The 27,892-nt window shown below is 69.5% G+C and overlaps 3 protein-coding genes across 5 annotated transcripts; 2 read left to right on the forward strand and 1 right to left on the reverse strand.

Moving 5' to 3' along the window:
- Positions 1 to 1,238: 1,238 nt before the first annotated feature.
- LOC142829312 (uncharacterized) lies at positions 1,239 to 11,016 on the forward strand. The gene is made up of 6 exons (XM_075928780.1): positions 1,239 to 1,921; positions 4,650 to 4,732; positions 6,345 to 6,371; positions 7,547 to 7,809; positions 9,359 to 9,510; positions 10,878 to 11,016. The coding sequence occupies exons 1-5, from the start codon at positions 1,406 to 1,408 to the stop codon at positions 9,442 to 9,444; spliced, it is 975 nt and encodes a 324-aa protein (XP_075784895.1). The 5' UTR covers positions 1,239 to 1,405; the 3' UTR covers positions 9,445 to 9,510; positions 10,878 to 11,016.
- A 2,478-nt stretch (positions 11,017 to 13,494) lies between these two features.
- THOC6 (THO complex subunit 6) lies at positions 13,495 to 23,061 on the reverse strand. Of its 3 annotated transcripts, none has more exons than XM_075928778.1 (13): positions 22,937 to 23,061; positions 18,303 to 18,418; positions 18,167 to 18,231; positions 17,803 to 17,906; positions 17,647 to 17,684; positions 17,528 to 17,576; positions 17,371 to 17,442; positions 16,831 to 16,933; positions 16,568 to 16,617; positions 16,394 to 16,456; positions 15,790 to 15,900; positions 14,084 to 14,212; positions 13,495 to 13,933 (listed from the first exon to the last, which is right to left on the reverse strand). In XM_075928778.1, the coding sequence occupies exons 2-13, from the start codon at positions 18,416 to 18,418 to the stop codon at positions 13,850 to 13,852; spliced, it is 984 nt and encodes a 327-aa protein (XP_075784893.1). In that variant the 5' UTR covers positions 22,937 to 23,061; the 3' UTR covers positions 13,495 to 13,849. The 3 variants fall into 3 exon arrangements, with proteins under 3 accessions (XP_075784893.1, XP_075784892.1, XP_075784894.1); XM_075928777.1 differs by lacking the exon at positions 22,937 to 23,061 and adding an exon at positions 22,547 to 22,687; XM_075928779.1 differs by lacking the exons at positions 14,084 to 14,212; positions 22,937 to 23,061 and adding an exon at positions 22,547 to 22,687.
- On the forward strand, positions 22,789 to 26,182 carry HCFC1R1 (host cell factor C1 regulator 1). Its single transcript, XM_014570075.3, has 6 exons — positions 22,789 to 22,928; positions 24,278 to 24,515; positions 24,617 to 24,679; positions 25,380 to 25,535; positions 25,635 to 25,799; positions 25,875 to 26,182. Exons 2-6 carry the CDS (start codon positions 24,292 to 24,294, stop codon positions 26,020 to 26,022), a joined length of 756 nt encoding a protein of 251 aa, XP_014425561.2. The 5' UTR covers positions 22,789 to 22,928; positions 24,278 to 24,291; the 3' UTR covers positions 26,023 to 26,182.
- Positions 26,183 to 27,892: the final 1,710 nt, after the last annotated feature.

Raw genomic sequence — 27,892 nt, forward strand, 5'->3', positions numbered from 1 at the left:
GGGCCCCGGGACAGCGCCTGCCCCACGGCCGCACAGGGGGGGCCAGGCCCCGGGACAGCGCCCGCCCCACGGCCGCACAGGGGGACCGGGCCCCGGGACAGCGCCCACCCCACGGCCAGGAGGGGAGCCAGGCCCCAGGACAGCGCCCGCCCCACGGCCGCACAGGGGGACCGGGCCCCGGGACAGCGCCCACCCCACGGCCAGGAGGGGAGCCAGGCCCCAGGACAGCGCCTGCCCCACGGCCGCATAGGGGGGCCGGGCCCCGGGACAGCGCCCACCCCACGGCCAGGAGGGGAGCCAGGCCCCAGGACAGCGCCCACCCCACGGCCAGGAGGGGAGCCAGGCCCCAGGACAGCGCCCACCCCACGGCCAGGAGGGGAGCCAGGCCCCAGGACAGCGCCTGCCCCACGGCCGCATGGGGGGGCCGGGCCCCGGGACAGCACCCGCCCCACAGCCGCACAGGGGGGCCAGGCCCCGGGACAGCGCCCACCCCACAGCTGCACAGAGGGGCTGGGCCCCGGGACAGCGCCCACCCCATGGCCAGGAGGGGGGCTGGGCCCTGCGCTGTGACGTGTGATTTGAATCTTCTCCGGTTGGCCTGTTGGCTGCCCCCTCTGCCCGGCACCGGCCTGGGTCGTGTGCTCCCGGCAACGATCCCTCCCTGCCTGTGTCTGGGGGCTGGTCCACCCCATCAGAGCCCCCGGCGCCCCAGCTGGGCTGTTACAGGCCGTAGAGGCCCGGCCCTGGCAGCACCCCCTGGAGGACCGAGCTACAGGCGGGCGATGCGGGACGTCAGAGCGACCTGCCGTGTTCCAGCCATGGGAGGCAGGGGGCTGGCAGTCCCCACCCAGAAACCGGCCAGGGTGTGTCACTGTCAGCGTGTCCCAGGCCGAAGGTCGCTCTGGCAAACAACGCGCCACTCCCCCGACTCACACACACAGAGACACAGAGACACACACTGACAGACACACACACACGCGCGTGCGCGCACACACACAGAGACAGACACACACACACACAGAGACACACCCACACACGCACACACACACACACACAGGCACACACACACACACACAGAGACACACACACACACACACACACACAGAGACAGACACACACGCATACACACACACGCGCACAGACAGACGCGCGCACACACACACACAGACAGAGATAGACACACACGCATACACACGCGCACAGAGACACACACACACAGACACACACACACACACGCACACGCGCACACAGACACACACACACACACACACACACGCCTGCACAGCCCTGCAGCCCAGCTCAGCAGGGAGTGGCCTGGAGAGGAAGCGTCTGGCTTCCTGTGCAGCGGGGGCTGCAGGCGCTTGCCGCGGGCCGGAGGCGTCTGGGCCCCCGGGGCCACACAGGCATGGCTGGCGAGTGCCCGCGGGGGGCCCCGGGGCCAGGCGAGCGGGCCGGGGCGCTGGCCCTGGAGGGGTTCCTGCGGCGCCGCGTGTACCCCGAGCAGAGGGAGCACCGCGGCCGGGAGCGGGAGAGCCGGGCGGTGCAGGCCCTGGTGGCCTGGCTCATGGCGCGGGTGCATGACTGCGACCCGCGACTCTTCACCGGGGAGGCCCTGCTGGTGGGCAGCCAGGCCCAGGACCTCCACGTGCAGGCCGAGTCCGGCCGCGGCGACTACGACGTCCTGGCGCCCATCCAGTTCCGCACCCCCCTGCTCCTCCTGGGCAGCCTGTACCGCCAGCCCCGCACCCGGCTGCGCTTCCTGCCCTCCTGGCTCTGCCTGCGGCCCGGCGTGCCCGTGTACCGCTGGGAGAACAAGCTGCTGGCGGATTACAACACGGTGACGCTGAGGGACACCCTGGACAGCAAGTTCCTGGAGACCGAGCTCACCGACGCAGACATCGCCGAGATCAACCGCCGGCAGGTCAGCGAACCCCAGCGCGGCCCGTGAGCCCCGAGTCCTGCCGGCCCACAGTGCCCAGGGCCAGGTGCCCAGAGGGACGGGACACCACAGGGGACCATCCAGGGATCCCTCCCCTGCCACCCTCCCCTGCCAGAGAGACAGAGACTAGGGACACCTGGATAACAGCCATCGACGGGCCTGTGCCGGGCGGGTCTGGGCACCGCTGAGGGCGTCTGCTCAGGGCGAATTGCTCAAACTCGGGGCTCCTTACGGCCCCAGACTAGAGACCTCCCCGAACAGGCCACAAACCAGTCCCAGAGCGCTTCAGCTGCCTGCCTGAAGCCTCCCAAGCAAAACCCCTCTGACACTCCAGCGCTCTCTGTGCCCCAAACAGCCCCAGGCCTCATACACAGGTGGGGGGCTATAGAACCCATCTCACCTCCCCTGAACGGGTTCTTCCGGTCCCAAGAAACCAGCCACAGGTCCTGATCAATTTACCCTCTGGCTCTTACCCGCGCTGAGCCAGTCCTTTAGCATCTAAAATCCAAAGGTTTATTACTAAAAGAAAGAAAAGCACCAGAGTGAGGTTGTCAAAGGAGAGAATACATGACATGCACCGAATCCCCCAGTTCTAGGTGCAGGCTCTAGCAGAGATGTTACAGCTGCTGGCTTAAAAGTCCTTGGTGCACATCCTATGCCAGGATGGGTCCACAGTTATTTCCGGCTCTTTGATCCCTGCACGGCTGCCTCTGGGATGAAGAGCTGAGCTGAGCACCCCGATGGAGTCGGCCACGTGGCCTGTTTATATCACCCCCTGGCTCTTCCAAGCTGGAGACAGTCACATGGTCTCTGACCAGGCACCTAGATTCCTTCCCAGGTGGGTCTCTGGTACTTAAGAGACCTATTGTCCCTGGAGCCTTGCTAATTAGCACGTCCATAGGCTGAGCCTTCCTCGCCCATTGCTCAGCCACAGACAGAGACGTTTCCAGTCTCCATACAGAGTCCATGTTCCTAACTCCACACACAGACATTGTACAGAGATATGAGGAGCAGATACAGAACCAGTAGACAGTAAGCTTTTGTTTGACACCTCACATGGCCCCCTTTGTACCAACTTTTGGGGTGAACACCCCCCCCCCATGGGCACAGCAATGGTCTGGCTGCTCCCCTCAAAATCCAGTAACATGACAGGACCTAACCTCCATGAATTTTTTGAACCCTGTTAGTCCTGGTCTTCACCACATCCTCTGGCAAGGAGTTCCACAGGTTGACTGTGCACACGGTGAAGAAAAAAATCCTTTTCTTTGTTTTAAACCTGCTGCCCATTAATTTCATCTGGTGACCCCTAGTTCTTATATTGTGGGACTATGTAAATAACTTTTTCCTATTCACTTTCTCCACACCAGTCATCACATCCCCCCTTCATCTCCTCTTTTCCAAGCTGACAAGTCCCAGGCTTTTAATCTCTCCTCATAAGGGATCCGTTCCAAACCCCTCGTCATTTTTATTGCCCTTTTCTGAACCTTTTCCAGTGCCAAGAGATAGTTTTGAAATGAGGCGACCACATCTGAATGCAGGGTTCAAGATACGGGCCTCCCATGGGTTTCTGGAGAGGCAATAAGAGATTCTCTGCCTTCTCCTCCGGCCCTTTCTTAGTGACGCCCAACAGTCTGTCTGCTTTCTGGACTGGCACTGCACGTTGAGTGAGCCCATATCAGTGTGTATCCTATGGACTCATCCCCCCAGCCCTGCCGGTGCCCCCCACTCCCGCCCCACAGCCCCTGCCCCCCCAGCCCTGCCGGTGCCCCCCACTCCCGCCCCCCAGCCCCGGCCCCCCCAGCCCTGCCGGTGCCCCCCACACTCCCGCCCCACAGCCCCTGCCCCCCCCAGCCTTGCCGGTGCCCCCCACTCCCGCCCCCACCCCCTGCCCCCCCCAGCCCTGCCAGTGCCCCCCACTCCCGCCCCCAGCCCCGGCCCCCCCAGCCCTGCCAGTGCCCCCCACTCCCGCCCCACAGCCCCTGCCCCCCCCAGCCCTGCCGGTGCCCCCCCACTTCCCACCCCACAGCCCCTGTCCCCCCCAGCCCTGTCGGTGCCCCCCACTCCCACCCCCGCAGCCCTGCCCCCCCAGCCTTGCCGGTGCCCCCCCACTCCCGCCCCCACCCCCCTGCCCCCCCCAGCCCTGCCAGTGCCCCCCCACTCCCGCCCCCAGCCCCTGCCCCCCCAGCCCTGCCAGTGCCCCCCACTCCCGCCCCACAGCCCCTGCCCCCCCAGCCCTGCCGGTGCCCCTCACTCCCACCCCACAGCCCCTGTCCCCCCAGCCCTGTCGGTGCCCCCCCACTCCCCACCCCGCAGCCCCTGCCCCCCAGCTCTGCCGGTGCCCCCCACTCCAACCCCACAGCCCTGTCCCCCAGCTCTGCCAGTGCCCCCCCACTCCTGCCCCCAGCCCCTGCCAGCCCAGCCCTGCCGGTGCCCCCCACTCCCACCCCACAGCCCTGCCGGTGCCCCCACTCCCACCCCCACAGACCTGCCCCCCCAGCTCTGCCAGTGCCCCCCACTCCTGCCCCACAGCTCTGCCCCCCAGCTCTGCCGGTGCCCCCCACTCCTGCCCCGCAGCCCCTGCCCCCCAGCCCTGCCGGTGCCCCCCACTCCCGCCCCCGGCCCCTGCCCGCCCAGCCCCTCACTCCTGCCCCGCAGTTTCTTTCCATGTGGGGATTCAGGCGTGTGACCAGGTCTCATCCCCCCGTTGCAGAGGGATCTGTGGCGAGGCGGCATCGACCCGTTTCTGGTCACTCGGAAGCTCCATGAATTTTGTGACGAAAGCTCTGACACTGGGTGAGTGTCCGTCCCCCCCTCCCGCCCCCTCTGCCCCCCGCCGTCCCCCTGCGGAGACCCCCCCCACCACGTCCCTCCTCCCCTCTGCCCCCCGCCGTCCCCCTCCGGAGACCCCCCCCCACCACGTCCCTCCTCCCCACTGCCCCCCCGCCGTCCCCCTCCGGAGACCCCCCCCGCCACGTCCCTCCTCCCCTCTGCCCCCCGCCGTCCCCCTCCGGAGACCCCCCCCCACCACGTCCCTCCTCCCCACTGCCCCCCGCCGTCCCCCTCCGGAGACCCCCCCCGCCACGTCCCTCCTCCCGCCCCTCTGCCCCCCCCGCCGTCCCCCTCCGGAGACCCCCCCGCCACGTCCCTCCTCCCCTCTGCCCCCCGCCGTCCCCTGCGGAGACCCCCCCACCCACGTCCCTCCTCCCCCTCTGCCCCCCGCCGTCCCCCTCCGGAGACCCCCCCCACCACGTCCCTCCTCCCCACTGCCCCCCGCCGTCCCCCTCCGGAGACCCCCCCGCCACGTCCCTCCTCCCGCCCCTCTGCCCCCCCGCCGTCCCCCCTCCGGAGACCCCCCCGCCACGTCCCTCCTCCCGCCCCTCTGCCCCCCCCGCCGTCCCCCCTCCGGAGACCCCCCCCGCCACGTCCCTCCTCCCGCCCCTCTGCCCCCCCCGCCGTCCCCCTCCGGAGACCCCCCCCGCCACGTCCCTCCTCCCGCCCCTCTGCCCCCCCCGCCGTCCCCCTCCAGAGACCCCCCCCACCGCCACATCCCCCCCTCCCGCCCCTCTGCCCCCCCGCCGTCCCCCTCCGGAGACCCCCCCCCGCCGCCATGTCCCTCCTCCCCTCTGCCCCCCCGCCGTCCCCCTCCGGAGACCCCCCCCGCCGCCACGTCCCTCCTCCCCTCTGCCCCCCGCCGTCCCCCTCCAGAGACCCCCCCCGCCCGCCATGTCCCTCCTCCCCTCTGCCCCCCGCCGTCCCCCTCCGGAGACCCCCCCGCCGCCACGTCCCTCCTCCCCTCTGCCTCCCGCCGTCCCCCTCCAGAGACCCCCCCCGCCCGCCATGTCCCTCCTCCCCTCTGCCCCCCGCCGTCCCCCTCCAGAGACCCCCCCCGCCCGCCACGTCCCTCCTCCCCTCTGCCCCCCGCCGTCCCCCTCCAGAGACCCCCCCCCGCCCGCCATGTCCCTCCTCCCCTCTGCCCCCCGCCGTCCCCCTCCGGAGACCCCCCCGCCGCCACGTCCCTCCTCCCCACTGCCCCCCGCCGTCCCCCCTCCGGAGACCCCCCACCACGCCCCCGGGCTGGACGGGTTCCCTCCCTGGGATAAAACATCCCCGTCCGGGCAGGGGCTGAGCCGGGGCGCAGGCCTGGGCGCCAGTATCTCCGCCGGGGCTGGTCCCAGCCCTCGCTGCACCCGCCAGCCGGCCGCGGCGTTAGCCCCGCGCCCACAGACACCGGACACCCCCCACCCACAGGCAGCGCCCCGCCGGGCCCCATGGGAGGCTGAGCCTGCGAAAGCTCACGGTCCCGTCGCCAGGGTTTGTGGGGCTCTGTGGGGCTGCAGGGCCATTGGCTGGGGTCTGGCTGTCAGCGCTGCAGGCGCTAATCGCCCCTTTCTCCCTTCGCTTTCAGCGGGAAGAGAGCCGGCTGCCGGCATCAGTGAGTAGCCACAGGCTAACGACGGGATTGGGGGGCACCGGCAGGGCTGGGGGCAGGGTGGGGCTGGCAGGGGCTGTGGGGCGGGAGTGAGGGGCACTGGCAGGGGCTGTGGGGCAGGAGTGAGGGGGACCGGCAGGATGGGGCTGGCAGGGGCTGTGGGGTGGGAGTGAGGGGCACTGGCAGGGGCTGTGGGGCAGGAGTGAGGGGGACCGGTAGGATGGGGCTGGCAGGGGCTGTGGGGCGGGAGTGAGGGGCACTGGCAGGGGCTGTGGGGCAGGAGTGAGGGGGACCGGCAGGATGGGGCTGGCAGGGGCTGTGGGGTGGGAGTGAGGGGCACTGGCAGGGGCTGTGGGGCAGGAGTGAGGGGGACCGGCAGGGTGGGGCTGGCAGGGGCTGTGGGGCGGGAGTGTGGGGCACTGGCAGGGGCTGTGGGGCAGGAGTGAGGGGGACCGGCAGGATGGGGCTGGCAGGGGCTGTGGGGTGGGAGTTGAGGGGCACTGGCAGGGGCTGTGGGGCAGGAGTGAGGGGGACCGGCAGGGTGGGGCTGGCAGGGGCTGTGGGGCGGGAGTGTGGGGCACTGGCAGGGGCTGTGGGGCAGGAGTGAGGGGGACCGCAGGGTGGGGCTGGCAGGGGATGTGGGGCGGGAGTGTGGGGCACTGGCAGGGGCTGTGGGGCAGGAGTGAGGGGGACCGGCAGGGTGGGGCTGGCAGGGGATGTGGGGTGGAGTGAGGGGCACTGGCAGGGGCTGTGGGGCAGGAGTGAGGGGGACCGGCAGGGTGGGGCTGGCAGGGGATGTGGGGGCGGGAGTGTGGGCCACTGGCAGGGCTGGGGGCAGGGGCTGTGGGGCGGGAGGGGCACCGGCAGCGCTGTTTGCTGAGAATTTGAGCCCGTTCCTTAATGTCTCTCCCCCAATGCACTTCTCGGCGCTAGGGGCGATGGAGTCGGGATCCCTGGGTTCAATCCATGGAGCTGGAGTCAGTCGCACCCTGAGACAGAGACTCAAAACTCAAACCCAGGAGTCCTGGCTCCCGCTCTCCCCCGGCTCTCACCACTACTCCCCACTGCCCCAGCTGGGAGGGAGCCCGGGCGTCCCAGGAGCTCGGCCCTCCCTCCCCTGCCCTGCCTGCAGGCGGCTCCGCAAGGCGCTGACCCGGGCGCTGTCTGCTTGGCTCCAGGCAGGCTCCGGCTGCGGGACTTTGCCGAGCGCCCCCGCCGTGCAGCTGCGCCTGGAGGTGGGCGGCCGCGCCGTGGCCATCGAGCTGGTGCCCGCCATCCAGGACAAGGTGGACATGTCCCTGGAGTGGCCGCGGCAGGACCTGCGGTGGCTGTCGGCCTGGGGGGACCGGGAGCGCGGCACCGTGCGGGGAACCCCCCCCCGGGGTATCATGGAAACCTACAAAACCAGGGCCCAGCTGGTGGCCAAGAACCTGTATTGGAGGTAACAAGGCGAATTGCATCGGGGCCAGCGGGACTGGAGCCAGGCAGGGCCCCGCCTCGGCCAGCAGGGGGCGCTGGGACACACCCGGAGCGGGGCCCCGCCTCGCCAGCAGGGGGCGCTGGGACACACCCGGAGCGGGGCCCCGCCTCGCCAGCAGGGGGCGCTGGGACACACCCGGAGCGGGGCCCCGCCTCGCCAGCAGGGGGCGCTGGGACACACCCGGAGCGGGGCCCCGCCTCGCCAGCAGGGGGCGCAGGGACACACCCGGAGCGGGGCCCCGCCTCGCCAGCAGGGGGCGCTGGGACACACCCGGAGCGGGGCCCCTCCCCCCACAGGGGGCGCTGGGACACACCCGGAGCGGGGCCCCTCCCCCCGGCAGGGGGCGCTGGGGACACACCCGGAGAGGGGGCCCCTCCCCCCGGCAGGGGGCGCTGGGACACACCCGGAGCGGGGCCCCTCCCCCCGGCAGGGGGCGCTGGGACACACCCGGAGCGGGGGCCCCGCCTCGCCAGCAGGGGGCGCTGGGACACACCCGGAGCGGGGCCCCTCCCCCCACAGGGGGCGCTGGGACACACCCGGAGCGGGGGCCCCTCCCCCCGGCAGGGGGCGCTGGGACACACCCGGAGAGGGGCCCCTCCCCCCGGCAGGGGGGCGCTGGGACACACCCGGAGCGGGGCCCCTCCCCCCGGCAGGGGGCGCTGGGACACACCCGGAGCGGGGCCCCTCCCCCCACAGGGGGGCGCTGGGACACACCCGGAGCGGGGCTCCTCCCCCCCCCCCCGGCAGGGGGCGCTGGGACACACCCGGAGCGGGGGCCCCGCCCCACCGACAGGGGGCGCTGGGACACACCCGGAGCGGGGCTCCTCCCCCCCGGCAGGGGGCGCTGGGACACACCCGGAGCGGGGCTCCTCCCCCCCGGCAGGGGGCGCTGGGACACACCCGGAGCGGGGCTCCTCCCCCCCGGCAGGGGGCGCTGGGACACACCCGGAGCGGGGCCCCTCCCCCCCGGCAGGGGGCGCTGGGACACACCCGGAGCGGGGCCCCTCCCCCCGGCAGGGGGCGCTGGGACACACCCGGAGCGGGGCTCCTCCCCCCCGGCAGGGGGCGCTGGGACACACACCCGGAGCGGGGCTCCTCCCCCCGGCAGGGGGCGCTGGGACACACCCGGAGCGGGGCCCCTCCCCCCCACAGGGGGCGCTGGGACACACCCGGAGCGGGCCCCCTCCCCCCACAGGGGGCGCTGGGACACACCCGGAGCGGGGCTCCTCCCCCCCGGCAGGGGGCGCTGGGACACACCCGGAGCGGGGCCCCTCCCCCCACAGGGGGCGCTGGGACACACCCGGAGCGGGGCCCCTCCCCCCCACAGGGGGCGCTGGGACACAGCCGGAGCGGGGCCCCTCCCCCCACAGGGGGCGCTGGGACACACCCGGAGCGGGGCCCCTCCCCCCACAGGGGGCGCTGGGACACTCCCCCATTGTAGGGCTGGGCTGGGTGGGGTCTGTCTGCCCCCCCCCCCGCCGGTTCAGCCCCATTCTCCCCCCCCCCCCAGGCTCAACTTCTCCCAGGCGGAGACCCGGCTGCTGCGGGACCTGGACGCGGACGGGGGGCGCCGGCGGGAGGCGCTGCAGCTGCTGAAGCAGGTGGCCCTGGAGCAGTGGGGGGCCGCGCTACGGCGAAGTGCTGACCCCCTATCGCCTGAAGGTGACGGGAGGGGCGGGGGAGCGGGTGAGAGGAGCAGCCGCGGGCACCAGGGGAGAAAGAGCTAGTGGTTAGAGCAGTGGCGAGGGTCGGGGTGGCTAGTGGTTAGAGCAGCGGCGAGGGTCGGGGTGGCTAGTGGTTAGAGCAGCAGCGCAGGGGGAGCCGGGTTTTATCCCCGCTGGGAGAGGGGCGGGGTGGCTAGTGGTTAGAGCAGCAGTGGAGGGAGCCGGGTTTTATCCCCGCTGGGGGAGGGGCAGGGTGGCTAGTGGTTAGAGCAGCAGCGGAGGGAGCCGGGTTTTATCCCCGCTCGGGGAGGGGCGGGGTGGCTAGTGGTTAGAGCAGCGGCGGAGGGGGAGCCGGGTTTTATCCCCGCTGGGGGAGGGGCGGGGGTGGCTAGTGGTTAGAGCAGCGGCGGAGGGGGAGCCGGGTTTTATCCCCGCTGGGGGAGGGGCGGGGTGGCTAGTGGTTAGAGCAGGGGGCGGAGGGGGAGCCGGGTTTTATCCCCGCTGGGGGAGGGTCAGGGTGGCTAGTGGTTAGAGCAGCGGCGGAGGGGGAGCCGGGTTTTATCCCCGCTCGGGGAGGGGCAGGGTGGCTAGTGGTTAGAGCAGCAGCGGAGGGAGCCAGGTTTTATCCCCGCTCGGGGAGGGGCGGGGTGGCTAGTGGTTAGAGCAGCAGCGGAGGGGGAGCCGGGTTTTATCCCCGCTGGGGGAGGGGCAGGGTGGCTAGTGGTTAGAGCAGCAGCGGAGGGAGCCAGGTTTTATCCCCGCTCGGGGAGGGGCGGGGTGGCTAGTGGTTAGAGCAGCAGCGGAGGGGGAGCCGGGCTTTATCCCCGCTGGGGGAGGGGCAGGGTGGCTAGTGGTTAGAGCAGCAGCGGAGGGAGCCGGGTTTTATCCCCACTCGGGGAGGGGCGGGGTGGCTAGTGGTTAGAGCAGGTGTAGCTGGGACCCTGGACTCCGGGGCTCTCTCCTCGGGCAGAGGGTGGGGTATTCTGGTTCTCCCCACATGCTTCTTCCCAGAGTTTCGCTCTGGGTTCTCCCCCTTCGGGACACAGTCCCCCACTCTCCGCCAGGCCTGGCCAGTGAGGGGGTCAGTGGGGAGCCCCCCCCCCGGGCACCCACCAGGCTGTGCTCCGAGGAAGGAGGGGATCCCCGGGCCGAGCCCAGAGGAGTTGGAGAGGCGGGTTCCCCGGGGGTGCCCAAACCCGCCCTCCCCCCCTCCACTTCGGCGCAGCAGCGCGGGGGGTGCCGGCGGAGGAGCTGAGTCCCTGCCCTCGGGGTATCTCGGGGGGAGCACGCCTGGAGCTGGCACCCCCCGGCCATGCAGCACCCTGGCCCTGGGGCGGAAGAGCTGAGGGTCTCTTGCCCTGGCAGATGCTGCTGTTCTGGGCGTCGGACCTGCACCCGGAGCCCCAGGCCTGGGCCACGGTGCCGGGCGCTGTGGGGACCCTGCTGAAGGTGCTGGAGTTCTGCCTGGAGACGCGGCAGCTGCCCAGCTACTTCCTGCCGGCCCTGAACTTCCTGGAGTGGCGTGGGGCGGAGGCGGAGCGCGCCCTGTGGGCCGTGGGGCTGGAGGCGCTGTGGCGGGAGGTGCGGCTGATGCGGTGCAGCCCGGAGCTGTACCTCGGACTGAGCTCCGGCCCGGCCCAGCCCCAGGGCCCGGAGCCCTTCCTCCCGGCCCAGCCCCAGGGCCCGGAGCCCTTCCTCCAGCGGGCGCGGGAGCTCCAGGCCTTCCGGGAGGAGCATCAGCAGGACTTGGCCAAGCTCCCGCAGCTGAAGGCGGAGAAGCAGCCGGGCTCGGGCGCCGCCAGCGTCTCCTTCGCCCAGCAGCGACGCCTGGGCTCCTGCCTGGGCTTGGACGTGGAAATCCAGCAGTGGGCGGCCTGAGGGGGGGCTGCCCCACATGGGCAAGCCGGGGACTCCAGCCCCCTCGCCCCACCCCAGGGACGGGGAGTTTCTCCTCAGCCAGGGCCCACAGCACGGAGGGGCGTCTTGCCTCTCACCGGTGTGCAGCCCTTGATTTCCTGTGGGTCACCCCCCCCCGCTCCTCCCCAGCACCAGGGGGCTGGGCGACGCCCAGGGACTGCTGGGAAAGCAGGAGCTTTGGCTAGTAAAACGCTTTCATAGAAACACAAATGCAGGGTCTGGGATTGGCGGCTGCTTGGCAGGCGGGTTACCCGGCGGGATCCACTCACACCGGCCCCTTGGGACTGGAACCCAGGAGTCCCGGCTCCCAGGCCCCTCCTCCATCTGCGGAGAGAACCCATGACCCCCTTCTAACCACTAGACACCACTGCCCTGGGGAGAGACCCCAGGAGGCCTGGCTCCCAGCACCCCCTACCTCCATTCTAACCACTAGACACCACTGCCCTGGGGAGAGACCCCAGGAGGCCTGGCTCCCAGCACCCCCTACCTCCATTCTAACCACTAGACACCACTGCCCTGGGGAGAGACCCCAGGAGGCCTGGCTCCCAGCACCCCCTACCTCCATTCTAACCACTAGACACCACTGCCCTGGGGAGAGACCCCAGGAGTCCTGGCTCCCAGCACCCCCTACCTCCATTCTAACCACTAGACACCACTGCCCTGGGGAGAGACCCCAGGAGTCCTGGCTCCCAGCACCCCCTACCTCCCTTCTAACCACTAGACACCACTGCCCTGGGGAGAGACCCCAGGAGTCCTGGCTCCCAGCACCCCCTACCTCCCTTCTAACCACTAGACACCACTGCCCTGGGGAGCGAACCCAGGAGTCCTGGCTCTCAGCACCCCCTATCTCCATTCTAACCACTAGACACCACTGCCCTGGGGAGAGAACCCAGGAGTCCCGGCTCTGGGCCCCTTTTCACTTTCCAGGGGTGGGGGCTTGGCCCCATCCCCCCCGGCCGGCCCTGCACATGGCGACTTGGCAAGAGTGGGGCTGCGGGCCGGGGGGCAGCGCCGGTTGGGAGCAGGACTCCTGGGCTCCCCGCGGCCCTGGGAGGGGGGTGGGGAGCAGGGGGGCTGGAGCTGCCACTTGGGCGGAGGACTGGCTGCCCAGGTCCCCACTCGCGCCCGTTCCAGAACCTCCCGCCAGCGTCTCCTGCAGCGTCTCCTGGGTCCGCTGCCCCCGCAAGCGCCCCTCCCCTCGCGGGCTCCCAGCAGGCCGGCCCAGCCCCAGCCACCAGGCGGGCGGGCATGGAGTCAGCTGGCAGGGGCGCCCCTGCCCAGCCCGGCCTGGAATGTTGCCCCGGGCTGGAGCCTGGAGGGGGGAGAGGGGGAAGGTTCAGCCCCCTGAGCCGGCTCCTGGGTACGCCCGGCAGCTTGGTGCCTCTCGCTGCCCTGGCTCTTCTCTGACCCCCCCCCCCCCCCCCCCCCCCAGTCCCAATTCATCGCCCTGCCCAGACTCAGAGACACCCACGTCGGCTCCCCGTCCCTGCGTCACAGCGCCCACCCAGGGCTGGCACATTGGCTCCCGGCCCGGTGGCCCAGCCCCCTGGCAGCCACGTGGGCCCCTCCCCGGGCAGGGAGCCTGCCCCACGGTAACGCCAGCGGGGAGTGTAACCCAGGGACAAACTCGCTCATTGCAGAACTAGGGGGTCACCTCACTGATCCACGAGGGGGGTCCGGGCTGGCGCGGCCCTGCCCCCCTCCGGGGCCCAGGCCGCAGTGAGGCAAAGGGGGGACCCGGGCAGCTCCTCAGGCCAGGCCCACGCAGCCCAGGCCCATCCCTGCTCCGCCCAGCCTGGCCCGGTGCCTGGCCCAGGTGCTGGGCTCAGGCGGGCAGGGGCTGAGCCGCCGGGTGTCACTGCTGGGTTCCGGAGCCAGTTGGGGTTCGCTCCCCGGCAGATGAGACCTGGGCCAGGGGGAGGCCGGCGGGACAGGACCCGGGACTCTGGGTAACAAGGCTGCATCTGCCTTGGAGTTAGCAAACCTAGCACCCCAGAGCTGGGGGCGCCACCCCCCCACTCAATGCATCTCCCAGCCCAACCCCCAGGGACTGGAGACGAGAGGCTGGGGGGCACCCGTGTTTTATTAGAAAACCAGAAGAGAAACTGCAAAGGGAGCAGGAAGGGGGTTGGGACCGGTGGATGAGGGGCTCTGGAGAGAGGGGCACCGGAGGCAGGTGGATGAGGGGCTCTGGAGAGTGGGGCACCGGAGGCGGGTGGATGAGGGGCTCTGGAGAGAGGGGCACCGGAGGCGGGTGGATGGGGGGCTCCGGAGAGCAGGGCACCAGAGGTGGGTGGATGGGGGGCTCCGGAGAGCGGGGCACTGGAGGCGGGTGGATGGGGGGCTCCGGAGAGGGGGGCACCGGAGGCGGGTGGATGGGGGCTCCGGGGACAGGGAGCGGGGCTCCAGGCTGCGGGGCGCTACGCGAAGCAGAGGGAGAAGGCCCGGTAGCTGAAGTTGGTGAAGACGTCGACTTTGTGGCTGCTCCCGGCCGCCGTTAGCACCTGGGGGTCAGAGCGAAAAGGGGGTCAGAGCAACCCCCCATTAAGTACCTTCCCCCCTCCAATCCCAGCCCCTGAGCCACGGGCCCCACTTCATTCTGCACCCCTCCCCCGAGCCATGCGCCCCCCCCCTTCAAGTGAGCAGCCCGCTACCTTGTGCTCGGGGGAGCGCTGGTTGACGCAGAGCGAGTGGACGGAGCGGGGCGTGCAGGGGATCTGAGCCCGGAGCTCCCCGCTGATCTGCAGGTGGTTGATGGCCGGGCTGTGCCCTGCCGAGAGGATCTGGAGGAGAGCGGGGCGGGGGTTAGCCAGAGACGTGGGGAGAGCGAGCGGAGCGGCGTACAGGGGCCCGGGACACGCTGGGAGAAGGGGGAACAGGAGACAGCAGAGCCCAGGGCCTGACCGACTGGCGCCGGCATTACAAACGGAACGGGGACCAGAACAAACAAGAAGAGAAGCAGCGAGGAACAGAGACCGGCAGACCGACCAGGCAAACGAAGGCCGGGGCCAGAGAGAGAAGGAAAGAAGAGGAGAGCACACAGAGAAACGAGAGAGAGAACAACAAAAGGAGCGAGAAGTGAGAGAACAAAAGCATCAGAATGAAAGAAGGGAAAAGGGAAAAGGCAGAACAAAGGAACCCGTAGAGAGAAGGAACAAAGGGAGACGCAGGGAACAGAGCAAAGGAAGAGCCCGAGGAAAGGAAAGAGGAAGAGGCTCGCAGAACGAGAACAGACCCAACGAGCCAAGCACAGGGACAAGGAACAGGTGAAATAACGAGCGGAAGAGAACGAGAACGAGAGCTGAACGAAGGTGAGAGAAGAGAGGTAAGGAGAGTTCCCCAGGCCAGCGAGCCAGAGGGGAGGGAGGAGGACGCCCGGGCCAAGGGGTGCAGGGCTGGGAGGGGCTAGGGATGTAATCGTGGAGGCAACGAACCGAGTCACCGAGAAGCGAAAGCGGACAGGTTCAGGCGACAGACCACACGCATTTCCCCGGCTTGCCAGGACATATTTCAGCAGGCTGGCCAGCAGCCTAGATCCTGGGACCTACCCCCGCTGCAGCCCTGCATTTCCAGGGTATTAGGAGCCGGGCGGGCAGGCAGCCTGGCTCGCGCTGGGTTCAGGAGCAAGGCCTCCACCCCACTCCCACCCAGGGGCTGCTGCCACCCTGCAGTGCATCGGAGGCAGCCGCGCAGGGCGACAGGCAGCCGGCCCACGAGGGGGGCTGGCTTTAAACTGGCTCCCCTCGCGGACCAGCTCCCGCCAGGCACCCACGTGGCTGCCCCGATCCTGAGGCAGCGGCGCGGAGGCAGGGGGCTCCTCAAGAGTGGGGCTGGAGCGCATGGGCTGCCGGGGACGGTCAAACTGGCGCCTCAGCGACAAGAACCCATGAGACCAGACCCTGGGCCAGACCCACCTCCTCAGATCAAACTGTGGAAGAACATCGGCACGACCACATAGCCAAAAGGTACAAGCAAACAAACCAAAGTGAACACATCAAAGACAAATCCGATTTGGGCGGTGAGGGGGGAGCTATCTTCCCCAATTATCACCCAACATCATTATCTCCTAGACACTAACCTCCCCCTCACCCACCCTCTGCTCTAAAGTCTGACTGGTCTGTTTTACAGGCGTCCGCTTTTTGGATTGTACCCTTTGGGATATGTGGTTGTGCCACTTTTCTTCCACAGTTCGATCTGAGGAAGTGGGTCTGGCCCAGGAAAGCTCCTCCCCTAATAAACCATCTTGTTAGCCCTTAAAGTGCTGCACAGCCCCAGACCAGACTGACACGGCTGCGTCTCTGTTGCTATAAGACCCCGCGAGGTTACTCGGAGACGTCACACCCCTAGCGGGGCCACTCACCAGGTCCTGGTAGAACATGACGTGCTGCTGGCAGTGGGGCAGGGGAAAGACCGTGGTGGGGGTCACGGAGCGCAGGTGCCAGAGGGTGAGTGCCGGGCCCCCCCCGCACACCTGAGGGAGAGATGGGGTCAGACACCACGGCCCTGCTCTGCTCACAGGAGGAGGGAGGCATCCCATGAGCCTCTGCTTCCCAGGCCAGCTGGGAGAGAGGACAGCGACCAGACCAGTGCATCCTGGGACCCCCCCCCCCGGGCTGGCGCTGGGCATCCCGTAACCCGCCACTGGCTGGGCACCGTGCGTGCCAGGAGCGTTCCTGTGGGGCAGGAGCACCCCGGCTGGGCGCCGTGCGTGCCAGGAGCATTCCTGTGGGGCAGGAGCACCCCGGCTGGGCGCCATGCGTCCTGAGAGCCCCTGGGCCAGGCACAGCGTGTCCCGGAAACTCCCCACCAGGTTCCTCCTCAGCCCCCCGACTGGGCACCACGCGGCACCGTGCATTCAGGGAGATCCCTAGCCCCACACCTGGGGGCTGGTATCTTTACTGCCCCAGGGGCAGCAGGGGAAGCTCCCAACCCAGAGCCTCCAGCGCCCCCTGCTGGGAACTCACCATCCAATCACAGTCTGTAGCCAGGCAACGGATCCACTTCCCGTTCTGGGGGCGGCTGCATTCCTGGGGGAGGGGAAGGAGGGACCGTTGGGGGCTGGGAAGCAGGACTCCTGGGTTCTGGGGAGGGGAGTGGGGACTAGTGGTTAGAACTGGTGGGGGAGGGGCTATTTTTACCTCGTATTTGTGCACTTCAATGACCTGGACCTGTGCCCCGGTGCGTAGATCTGCAGCACAGAGACTCAGAGTGAGGGGGTGGGGTCCCCTTCACCTCCCCCCCTCAGTCATTCCCTGCCCCCAGCAGAGAGACAGCAGCTGGACAGGCCAGCATAACCCGCAGCCTGTAGCAGGGGCACATGGACACCCCCCCCAGCACATGGAGAGGGACCCAGCTCCCAGCTACCCACTCCCCATGCCAAGGGGGCTCCCCAGCGCCTCACCCCACATGCGCACGGTGCCGTCCTCGCTGCCCGACAGGCACTCCTGGTACTGGTCCCGCAGCGCCAGGCAGTGCACGTAGTCATTGTGCCCCCGGAACTCGTGCTGGGGAGACACAGACGACAAGTGGGTGGAAGGGGCTGGATAGATGGATGGACAGACAGACGAGGCAAATGGGGCCAGACAGACAGATGGGGTGGACAAGGCCAGACACACAGATGGATGAGGGTAGGGATGGGGACAGATAGACAGATAGGGCTATGAATGGAGACAGACAGACGGGAGCAGACAGGGATAGAGGGACATGCAGACGGGCATACAGAAGTGAGCAGGGACAGACGGATGAGGGTAGGGACGGGGACAGAGACAGATACAGTTATGGATAGAGACAGACGGGAGCGGACAGGTACAGATGGACATGCAGACAGGCACACAGCCTGTTTCAACATATTCCTGTCCATTCCCCATGCCACTACACGCCCCCACACACAACCCCCGCAGTCCCCAGCTGGCCCTGAAGCGCCCCCTATCCCTCCACTCACAGTGAAGGTGCCGGACTCCAGATCCATGGCGTGCACAGAGCAGTCGCCCCCCGCCAGAAGGAGGCTGTTATCCTGCAGGGGAAGGGCAGAGACAGCAGGTGAGAGGTGTCTGGGGGACTGAGAAACACCCCCCTTTCCACAATGCACCACAGCTCACCTTGGGGTTCAGCTGCAGGCTGTTTATCTCAGGCACCTCCAGGCTGCTCCTGGCGCAGGAGAGAAAGGGGGAGCGTGACAGCAAAGGGAGCAGGGGACATGGGGGAGGTGGGGTCTCACCTGTAAGGGGGTCTGCGGCTCCAGGCCTCCTTGCACCCCTGCAAGGGAGAGATGGGGAAAGATGGAGTCAAGAGGGACCCAGAAGCCTGGGGAGGGAGGGGCAGCGTGGGGAGGGACCCAGGAGCCCCGGGAGGAAAGGGCAGCGGCACATCTCACCTTCTTGACAATGTCACTCCAGTTCCAGGCCTTGACCTCGCCATTGCCGGCGCTCAGCAGCTGCCGCTCGGTGGAGACCATGGCGTAGACCGGGCCATCGTGGGCTGTGGACAAGAGCAACGCAGGCATCAAGGCTGGGCATCTTGGGGGGGGTCCCCAGATGCCCAATGGGAGCTCTCGGGCCTGACTAACTGCAGTGCATCCTGGGAGCTACTCAGCTTGGTGCAATGCATCTTGGGACCTCCCTGGCTTGGCAACACAGGGAAATTCCCTGGGATCTTCCCAGCTTGACATGAGAGGCCCCAATGCATGCTGGGAATCCCCCGCGTCGTTCCTCACTCCCTTGTCCCCAAGAGGCACCCACCTGTGAAGGACACCACCGGCTTCTTGCTCTCCTCCTTGGCTTCGGAGCTCAGCGCCGCCGAGAGACTGCAGGGGAGCAGAGGGGTGAGTGGGCGGGAGGAGCCCCAGGGACTGGGAGCGATGGGGACGGGGGTTACCTGAACACAGCGATCTCCCCATAGTTGTTGCCAGCAGCCAGGTACTTGCCGCAGGGCGAGACGCTCTGGGAGAAGACAGTCATGTGCAGCAGCTCCAGGGCACGCTGGATGTCCATCTGTCGGCGGGAGAAGAGATAAGGTTGGAGGGACAAGCACTGGGGGAGCATCTCCCAGAATACACTGGGGGCCGGGTCATGCCAACTCAGGGAGCTCCCAGAATGCACCGGGCCGGGTCCCGCCACGCCGGGGAGCTCCCAAAATGCACCGGGCCGGGTCCCGCCACGCCGGGAGCCCCCAGAATGCACCGGACCGGGTCCCGCCACGCCGGGAGCCCCCAGAATGCACCGGGCCGGGTCCCGCCACGCCGGGGAGCCCCCAGAATGCACCGGGCCGGGTCCCGCCACGCCGGGGAGCCCCCAGAATGCACCGGGCCGGGTCCCGCCACGCCGGGGAGCCCCCAGAATGCACCGGGCCGGGTCCCGCCACGCCGGGGAGCCCCCAGAATGCACCGGGCCGGGTCCCGCCACGCCGGGGAGCCCCCAGAATGCACCAGGCCGGGTCCCGCCACGCCGGGGAGCCCCCAGAATGCACCGGGCCGGGTCCCGCCACGCCGGGGAGCCCCCAGAATGCACCGGGCCGGGTCCCGCCACGCCGGGGAGCCCCCAGAATGCACCGGGCCGGGTCCCGCGACGCCGGGGAGCCCCCAGAATGCACCGGGCCGGGTCCCGCCAACTCGGGGAGCCCCCAGAATGCACCGGGCCGGGTCCCGCCAACTCGGGGAGCTCCCAGAATGCACCGGGCCGGGTCCCGCCAACTCGGGGAGCTCCCAGAATGCACCGGGCCGGGTCCCGCCAACTCGGGGAGCCCCCAGAATGCACCGGGCCGGGTCCCGCCACGCCGGGGAGCCCCCAGAATGCACCGGGCCGGGTCCCGCCACGCCGGGGAGCCCCCAGAATGCACCGGGCCGGGTCCCGCCACGCCGGGGAGCCCCCAGAATGCACCGGGCCGGGTCCCGCCACGCCGGGGAGCCCCCAGAATGCACCGGGCCGGGTCCCGCCACGCCGGGGAGCCCCCAGAATGCACCGGGCCGGGTCCCGCCACGCCGGGGAGCCCCCAGAATGCACCGGGCCGGGTCCCGCCACGCCGGGGAGCCCCCAGAATGCACCGGGCCGGGTCCCGCCACGCCGGGGAGCCCCCAGAATGCACCGGGCCGGGTCCCGCCACGCCGGGAGCTCCCAGAATGCACCGGGCCGGGTCCCGCCAACTCGGGGAGCTCCCAGAATGCACCGGGCCGGGTCCCGCCACGCCGGGGAGCTCCCAGAATGCACCGGGCCGGGTCCCGCCAAGCCGGGAGCTCCCAGAATGCACCGGGCCGGGTCCCGCCACGCCGGGGAGCCCCCAGAATGCACCGGGCCGGGTCCCGCCACGCCGGGGAGCCCCCAGAATGCACCGGGCCGGGTCCCGCCACGCCGGGGAGCCCCCAGAATGCACCGGGCCGGGTCCCGCCACGCCGGGGAGCCCCCAGAATGCACCGGGCCGGGTCCCGCCACGCCGGGGAGCCCCCAGAATGCACCGGGCCGGGTCCCGCCACGCCGGGGAGCCCCCAGAATGCACCGGGCCGGGTCCCGCCACGCCGGGGAGCCCCCAGAATGCACCGGGCCGGGTCCCGCCACGCCGGGGAGCCCCCAGAATGCACCGGGCCGGGTCCCGCCACGCCGGGAGCTCCCAGAATGCACCGGGCCGGGTCCCGCCAAGCCGGGGAGCCCCCAGAATGCACCGGGCCGGGTCCCGCCAAGGCGGGGAGCCCCCAGAATGCACCGGGCCGGGTCCCGCCACGCCGGGGAGCCCCCAGAATGCACCGGGCCGGGTCCCGCCACGCCGGGGAGCCCCCAGAATGCACCGGGCCGGGTCCCGCCAACTCGGGGAGCCCCCAGAATGCACCGGGCCGGGTCCCGCCACGCCGGGAGCTCCCAGAATGCACCGGGCCGGGTCCCGCCACGCCGGGGAGCCCCCAGAATGCACCGGGCCGGGTCCCGCCACGCCGGGGAGCCCCCAGAATGCACCGGGCCGGGTCCCGCCACGCCGGGGAGCCCCCAGAATGCACCGGGCCGGGTCCCGCCACGCCGGGGAGCCCCCAGAATGCACCGGGCCGGGTCCCGCCACGCCGGGAGCTCCCAGAATGCACCGGGCCGGGTCCCGCCACGCCGGGAGCTCCCAGAATGCACCGGGCCGGGTCCCGCCACGCCGGGGAGCCCCCAGAATGCACCGGGCCGGGTCCCGCCACGCCGGGGAGCCCCCAGAATGCACCGGGCCGGGTCCCGCCACGCCGGGGAGCCCCCAGAATGCACCGGGCCGGGTCCCGCCACGCCGGGGAGCCCCCAGAATGCACCGGGCCGGGTCCCGCCACGCCGGGGAGCCCCCAGAATGCACCGGGCCGGGTCCCGCCACGCCGGGGAGCCCCCAGAATGCACCGGGCCGGGTCCCGCCACGCCGGGGAGCCCCCAGAATGCACCGGGCCGGGTCCCGCCACGCCGGGGAGCCCCCAGAATGCACCGGGCCGGGTCCCGCCACGCCGGGAGCTCCCAGAATGCACCGGGCCGGGTCCCGCCAAGCCGGGGAGCCCCCAGAATGCACCGGGCCGGGTCCCGCCAAGGCGGGGAGCCCCCAGAATGCACCGGGCCGGGTCCCGCCACGCCGGGGAGCCCCCAGAATGCACCGGGCCGGGTCCCGCCACGCCGGGGAGCCCCCAGAATGCACCGGGCCGGGTCCCGCCAACTCGGGGAGCCCCCAGAATGCACCGGGCCGGGTCCCGCCACGCCGGGAGCTCCCAGAATGCACCGGGCCGGGTCCCGCCACGCCGGGGAGCCCCCAGAATGCACCGGGCCGGGTCCCGCCACGCCGGGGAGCCCCCAGAATGCACCGGGCCGGGTCCCGCCACGCCGGGGAGCCCCCAGAATGCACCGGGCCGGGTCCCGCCACGCCGGGGAGCCCCCAGAATGCACCGGGCCGGGTCCCGCCACGCCGGGAGCTCCCAGAATGCACCGGGCCGGGTCCCGCCACGCCGGGAGCTCCCAGAATGCACCGGGCCGGGTCCCGCCACGCCGGGGAGCCCCCAGAATGCACCGGGCCGGGTCCCGCCACGCCGGGGAGCCCCCAGAATGCACCGGGCCGGGTCCCGCCACGCCGGGGAGCCCCCAGAATGCACCGGGCCGGGTCCCGCCAACTCGGGGAGCCCCCAGAATGCACCGGGCCGGGTCCCGCCACGCCGGGAGCTCCCAGAATGCACCGGGCCGGGTCCCGCCAACTCGGGGAGCTCCCAGAATGCACCGGGCCGGGTCCCGCCACGCCGGGGAGCTCCCAGAATGCACCGGGCCGGGTCCCGCCAAGCCGGGAGCTCCCAGAATGCACCGGGCCGGGTCCCGCCACGCCGGGGAGCCCCCAGAATGCACCGGGCCGGGTCCCGCCAGGCCGGGAGCTCCCAGAATGCACCGGGCCGGGTCCCGCCACGCCGGGGAGCTCCCAGAATGCACCGGGCCGGGTCCCGCCACGCCGGGGAGCTCCCAGAATGCACCGGGCCGGGTCCCGCCACGCCGGGGAGCTCCCAGAATGCACCGGGCCGGGTCCCGCCACGCCGGGGAGCTCCCAGAATGCACCGGGCCGGGTCCCGCCACGCCGGGGAGCTCCCAGAATGCACCGGGCCGGGTCCCGCCACGCCGGGGAGCTCCCAGAATGCACCGGGCCGGGTCCCGCCACGCCGGGGAGCTCCCAGAATGCACCGGGCCGGGTCCCGCCACGCCGGGGAGCTCCCAGAATGCACCGGGCCGGGTCCCGCCACGCCGGGGAGCCCCCAGAATGCACCGGGCCGGGTCCCGCCACGCCGGGGAGCCCCCAAAATGCACCGGGCCGGGTCCCGCCACGCCGGGGAGCCCCCAGAATGCACCGGGCCGGGTCCCGCCACGCCGGGGAGCCCCCAAAATGCACCGGGCCGGGTCCCGACAAGCCGGGGAGCTCCCAGAATGCACCGGGCCGGGTCCCGACAAGCCGGGGAGCTCCCAGAATGCACCGGGCCGGGTCCCGCCAACTCGGGGAGCTCCCAGAATGCACCGGGCCGGGTCCCGCCACGCCGGGAGCTCCCAGAATGCACCGGGCCGGGTCCCGCCACGCCGGGGAGCTCCCAGAATGCGGTGGGGTTGACCCAGCCCGGTGCATGCTGGGAGCTCCTCCCTCTCCCCGGCCCCACTTACCTGCCCCGGTGCCATGAGGTCTCCCCATGCAATGCGCCTCCGTGTCGCGCTCCCCTTACGTCATCCCACCGCGCCGAGGACTGCAGCTCCCCGCAGGCTGCGCGACCCCGCCTGGCTTGGCTCCGGCGGCGAGCGCGCGCGGGGCCCGACGGGAAGTGGAGTCTCCACGCGCCGGCTGGCCCCGTTCTCGCAAAAGCCCAGGACTACACTTCCCGGGTGGCCGCGCGGCGCAGTACTCCATTGGCTCGCCCCGTCACATGACAGGAGCGGCTGCGCGCGCACCCTACAAGGAAGGCCGCGGCGGAGAATCCTGAGAACGTTGAGGTGGGGGGAGGGGAAGAAGAAAAAGCAACCCGATCGGCGCGAAAAAAACTCCCCCAAGGTCCGTACCGCGCGTGCGCCGATCCCCGCCCTAACTCCTCTCCGGGCGCGAAACGAATGACATGGCCCGCGCCGCTTGGCGTCGCTCCTTCGCTCTGCGCATGCGCGGGATCGAGCTCCGCCTTCTGCCCCGCCCTTTCTTTCGGCCACACCCCTTAATCAGGCCCCGCCCCTCTCTATAGGGTGTGGCAGCTGGGTGCGAGGCATTCTGGGAACCCCTGGACTTGGCATGACCCGCCCCAGAGCATTCTGGGAACCCCTAGGCTTGGCATGACCCACCCCAGTGCATTCTGGGAACCCCAAGGCTTGGCATGACCCGCCCCAGTGCATTCTGGGAACCCCAAGGCTTGGCATGACCCGCCCCAGTGCATTCTGGGAGCACCCGGAGTTGGCATGACCCGGCCCAATGCATTCTGGGAACCCCTAGGCTTGGCATGACCCGCCCCAGTGCATTCTGGGAACCCGTAGGCTTGGCATGACCCGCCCCAGTGCATTCTGGGAACCCCTAGGCTTGGCATGACCCGGCCCAATGCATTCTGGGAACCCCTAGGCTTGGCATGACCCACCCCAGTGCATTCTGGGAACCCCTAGGCTTGGCATGACCCACCCCAGTGCATTCTGGGAGCTCCTTGGCATTGCCTTAGCCCACCCCAGAGCATTCTGGGAGCTCCCTGAGTTGGCATGACCCGCCCCAGTGCATTCTGGGAACCCCTAGGCTTGGCATGACCCACCCCAGTGCATTCTGGGAACCCCTAGGCTTGGCATGACCCACCCCAGTGCATTCTGGGAGCTCCTTGGCATTGCCTTAGCCCACCCCAGAGCATTCTGGGAGCTCCCTGAGTTGGCATGACCCGCCCCAGTGCATTCTGGGAACCCCAAGGCTTGGCATGACCCACCCCAGTGCATTCTGGGAACCCCTAGGCTTGACATGACCCACCCCAGTGCATTCTGGGAGCTCCTTGGCATTGCCTTAACCCACCCCAGAGCATTCTGGGAGCTCCCTGAGTTGGCATGACCCGCCCCAATGCATTCTGGGAACCCCTAGGCTTGGCATGACCCACCCCAGTGCATTCTGGGAACCCCTAGGCTTGGCATGACCCACCCCAATGAATTCTGGTAACCCCTAGGCTTGGCATGACCCACCCCAGAGCATTCTGGGAACCCCTAGACTTGGCATGACCCGCCCCAGTGCATTCTGGGAACCCCTAGGGTTGCGGTGACCCACCCCAGTGCATACGGGGAGCCCTGCAGTTCGGTGGGTCTGGCTGCTGGGCAACTTGGGAGCGGCGTGGGGCAGACTGCGGCCCATCGGCGGGTTGCTGAGTGTGTAACTCTCCCTTCTCTCCCCAGGCGATGACCCGTGGATGGCCCCCCCACCCTGGCAGCTGGGGCTGGCGGTGACCCCCAGCTTCGAGCCCCGGCGCTGCCCCTGCCTTGGGGGGGACATGGGCTGGAGCCGCCGCCCAAGGCTGGGCTCCCCCCGCTGCATGGCCCCAAGCCTTGACTGGCGGCAGGAGGTGCCCAGCAGAATGCCCTGGGCCGCTCGGGCTCAGGGGGTGGTGAGCTTCACCGGCACGGCCCTACCATGGTGAGCGGGTGGGGGCGGAGGCTGGGAACGGAGGCTTCTGGGATTGAGCCAACGGGGAGGGAGACCGGAGCCCTGATTGCCACTCTCCCCTCGTGTTTCAGCGTCCGCCAGCTGCCCCATGCAGCATCGCTGGCCCTCAAACGCCGCCTGGAGCAGGAGGAGCCGTGAGTAGGGCAGGCATCGCCCCCTCCTGGGGAAACCCAGCCAGGCTGCAATGCATGCTGGGGGATCCCTCGCTTGGCACCACCGACTGGCTGTTCTCAGACCCTCCCTACTTGGCGTGACTGGGGGCAGTGCATGCTGGGAGTGCCAGGCTAGGTGTGATGAGGCAGTGCATGCTGGGAGTCCCGGGGCTTGGCGTGACGGGGGGCAGTGCATGCTGGGAGTCCCAGGGCTGGGTGTGATGGGGCAGTGCATGCTGGGAGTCCCGGGGCTTGACGTGACTGGGGGCAGTGCATGCTGGGAGTCCCGGGGCTTGGCGTGACTGGGGGTAGTGCATGCTGGGAGTCCCAGGGCTGGGTGTGATGGGGCAGTGCATGCTGGGAGTTCCAGGGCTTGGCGTGACTGGGGGCAGTGCATGCTGGGAGTCCCAGGGCTGGGTGTGATGGGGCAGTGCATGCTGGGAGTTCCCACGCTAGGTGTAGCTTGGTGAATTGCGTTGGGGGAAGTTCTTGGCCTCACGACTAGATTGATGTGAGCGGGTGCAAGGGATTCTGGGAGCTCTCCAGCTTGTCTGCACTGGTCCCCAGGAAGCCTGGTCCCCGCCGTGCATGCTGGGAAACCGTCTCGGTGCCACTGAGCGCCGCGGGGCCCGGGCGCCCCCTAGGCTGGTGTGCAGGAGCGCTCCTCTTCCCCCCGCCGCAGGCAGCCTGGCCCCAAGCAGTTCCTGTCGGAGGAGAAGATGGCTGCTCGCTTCAACTCCCTGAGCCTGGAGAACGACCACCTCTACAGCGCCAACGGCTTCCCCGCCCAGGGCCCGGCTGCCAGCCGCCCCTGGGAGCCCTGGCTGCAGGAGCAGAGGTACCCTTGGCCCCGCCCCAGGGCAGAGCACGAGGGGGGCATTGCTCACCAGCTGCCTCACCCCAGAGGTGGCTGCATCTCAGCACTGTGTTTCCCCAGGCTGCCCCTGGCTGCAGGAAGTGAGGACGCCAGCACGGCGGAGTCCGAGGAGAGCGGCGTGGTGCTGGAGGGGGAGTTCAGCATGGCCGACTGCACCCTGCTCAGCCTGGGGGAGCCGGACCCCCCCAGGGACAGCCTCCTGGCCCCCCAGCTCCTGCACTGCCTGTGAGTATTGCCCCACAGCGGGGAGGGACCTCTGGGGCCAGCCTCACTAACTCCTCTGTCTGCTTCCCCCCCCAGGAACCCCTCGACGGAGCTGGTGCTGTGGGCGCCCCCCGGCAGCCGGGTGCCCTACTCCATCCACACCCTCCTGCTGCCCTCCGGGGCACTAGCCGCCCCCCTGCTGCCTCCCCTGTGCCGGGGGCAGCCCCAGGAGATGGAGCTCTGAGACCAGGGCTGTCCCCCTCCCAGCTGGAGAGACTGGGGCTGGACAGACCGACAGGGCCTGGACACGCTGCAGCAGGGCCCCGCTGCACCAGACAAGCCGAACGGACGGTTTTATGCCTCTCCTGCTGCCCAGGCGCTAATAAAGAGGAAAAGGGCCTGGAGCCAGGGTGTCTGGACTGTTTATGGGGCTGCCCCCCCCCCCGGGCCTGGGGGAGTTTCCAGGGGCCCCACCGGGTTACATTTCACCTCCAGGCTGGAGGCGTGGGGGGGGGGGGGGCATGTTTCTCCTGGCCGGCTGCCTGGCCTGAGAGTTCAACGTGGGTGAGGCTGGCCCCATGGCGTTCTCTGAACCCCGCAGCCCACCACTCCTTACCCCGGGAGCACTGGAAAGTGCCCCCCACCCTCTCCCTGGCAGTGCTGTGAGCTTCCCTGCAGCAGTGCCCCCAGCCAGGGACTCCCACACACTTAGAACCCGTGGGCTGGAAGAGACTCAGGAGCCATCGAGTCCAGCCCCCTGTCCAATCCCAACTCAACCGTCCCCGCCAGGGCTTGGTCCAGCCGGGATGTAAACACCCCGAGGGATGGAGACTCCCCGTCCCTAGGGAACCCAGCCCAGGACTGCCCCACCCGCCTAGGGAAAGCTTTTGTCCTGATCTCCAACCTAGAGCCACCCCGCTGCTACTTGAGCCCGTTGCTCCCTGTTCTGCCACCCGCCGCCCCTGAGACCAGCCTCTCGCCAGCCTCTCCGGACCCCCTGCCGGGAGCTGCAGGCTGCTCTCCAATCCCCCCTCGCTCTGCTCTGCTGCAGACTGAACAGACCCAACTCCCTCAGCCCCTCCTCGTAGGTCATGTGATCCAGCCCCCCAATCATTTCGGTCGCCTCCGCTGGCCCCCTCCAATGCGCCCACGTCCCTTCTGTAGTGGGGGGCCCAGAACTGGACACAACACTCCAGATGTGGCCTCCCCAGAGCCGAATAAAGGGGAATAATGACACCTCTGGATCTGCTGGCCATGCTCCTAATGCCCCTAATACGCCATTAGCCCTCTTGGCTACAGGGGCACCCTGCTGACTCCTCTCCAGCTTCTCCTCCACTGGAACCCCCAGGCCCTTTTCTGCTGCTTAGCCAGTCGGCCCCCAGCCTGTACCAATGCTTGGGGATTCTTCCATCCCAAGGGCAGACTCTGCACTTGTCCTTGTTGAACCTCATCTCGTGGCCCAATCCTCCAGTCACTGGCCCCTCTCCCTGCCCTCCAGCGTGTCTACCTCTCCCCTCGCTTAGCGTCAGCTGCGAACTTGCTGAGGGTGCAATCCACCCCCTCAGCCAGGTCATTCATGAAGATGTTAAAACTGGTCCTAGAACTGATCCCTGGGGCGCTCCGCTAGAAACCGCCCGCCGATAATCCGGACCTGTTGTGCCCGACAGTCCAGCCAGCTTTCTGTCCCTCTTAGGCGGTGTCTACACTGGCATGAATTTCCAGAAATGCTTAAAATGGAACTGTTTTCCGTTATAAGTATTTCCGGAAAAAGAGCGTCTACACTGGCAGGCTGCTTTTCCGGAAAAGCCCTTTTTCCGGAAAAGCGTCTGTGGCCAATGTAGACGCGCTTTTCCAGAAAAAAGCCCCGATCGTCATTTTCACAATCGGGGCTTTTTTCCGGAAAAGACTAGACTCCTGTGCTGTCTACACTGGCCCTTTTCCGGAACAGTTTTCCGGAAAAAGGACTTTTGCCCAAGCCGGAGCAGCATAGTTTTTCCGGAAAAGCAGCTGATTTCTTACAGTAAATCATCACTGCTTTTCCGGAAATTCAAGGGGCCAGTGTAGACAGCTCGCAGCTTATTCCGGAAAATTGGCTGCTTTTCCGGAATAAGTGG

The sequence above is a fragment of the Pelodiscus sinensis genome, chromosome 4 (genome assembly GCF_049634645.1).
Source record: "Pelodiscus sinensis isolate JC-2024 chromosome 4, ASM4963464v1, whole genome shotgun sequence".
NCBI lineage: Eukaryota > Metazoa > Chordata > Testudines > Trionychidae > Pelodiscus > Pelodiscus sinensis.

Bases quoted from the DNA above. Each gene is read 5' to 3' on its own strand.
- LOC142829312 (XM_075928780.1), top strand. From the start codon at position 1,406: ATGGCTGGCGAGTGCCCGCGGGGGGCCCCGGGGCCAGGCGAGCGGGCC. The intron at 4,733-6,344 runs GTGAGTGTCCGT...CTTCGCTTTCAG, and splicing joins GACGAAAGCTCTGACACTGG to CGGGAAGAGAGCCGGCTGCC. The intron at 6,372-7,546 runs GTGAGTAGCCAC...GCTTGGCTCCAG, and splicing joins AGAGCCGGCTGCCGGCATCA to GCAGGCTCCGGCTGCGGGAC.
- THOC6 (XM_075928777.1), bottom strand. The intron at 15,901-16,393 runs GTGAGTTCCCAG...TCTCTCCCTCAG, and splicing joins CTACAGACTGTGATTGGATG to GTGTGCGGGGGGGGCCCGGC. The intron at 13,934-14,083 runs GTAGCGGGCTGC...TCTGACCCCCAG, and splicing joins AGCGCTCCCCCGAGCACAAG to GTGCTAACGGCGGCCGGGAG.
- HCFC1R1 (XM_014570075.3), top strand. From the start codon at position 24,292: ATGGCCCCCCCACCCTGGCAGCTGGGGCTGGCGGTGACCCCCAGCTTC. The intron at 24,516-24,616 runs GTGAGCGGGTGG...CTCGTGTTTCAG, and splicing joins ACCGGCACGGCCCTACCATG to CGTCCGCCAGCTGCCCCATG. The intron at 25,536-25,634 runs GTACCCTTGGCC...GTGTTTCCCCAG, and splicing joins CCCTGGCTGCAGGAGCAGAG to GCTGCCCCTGGCTGCAGGAA.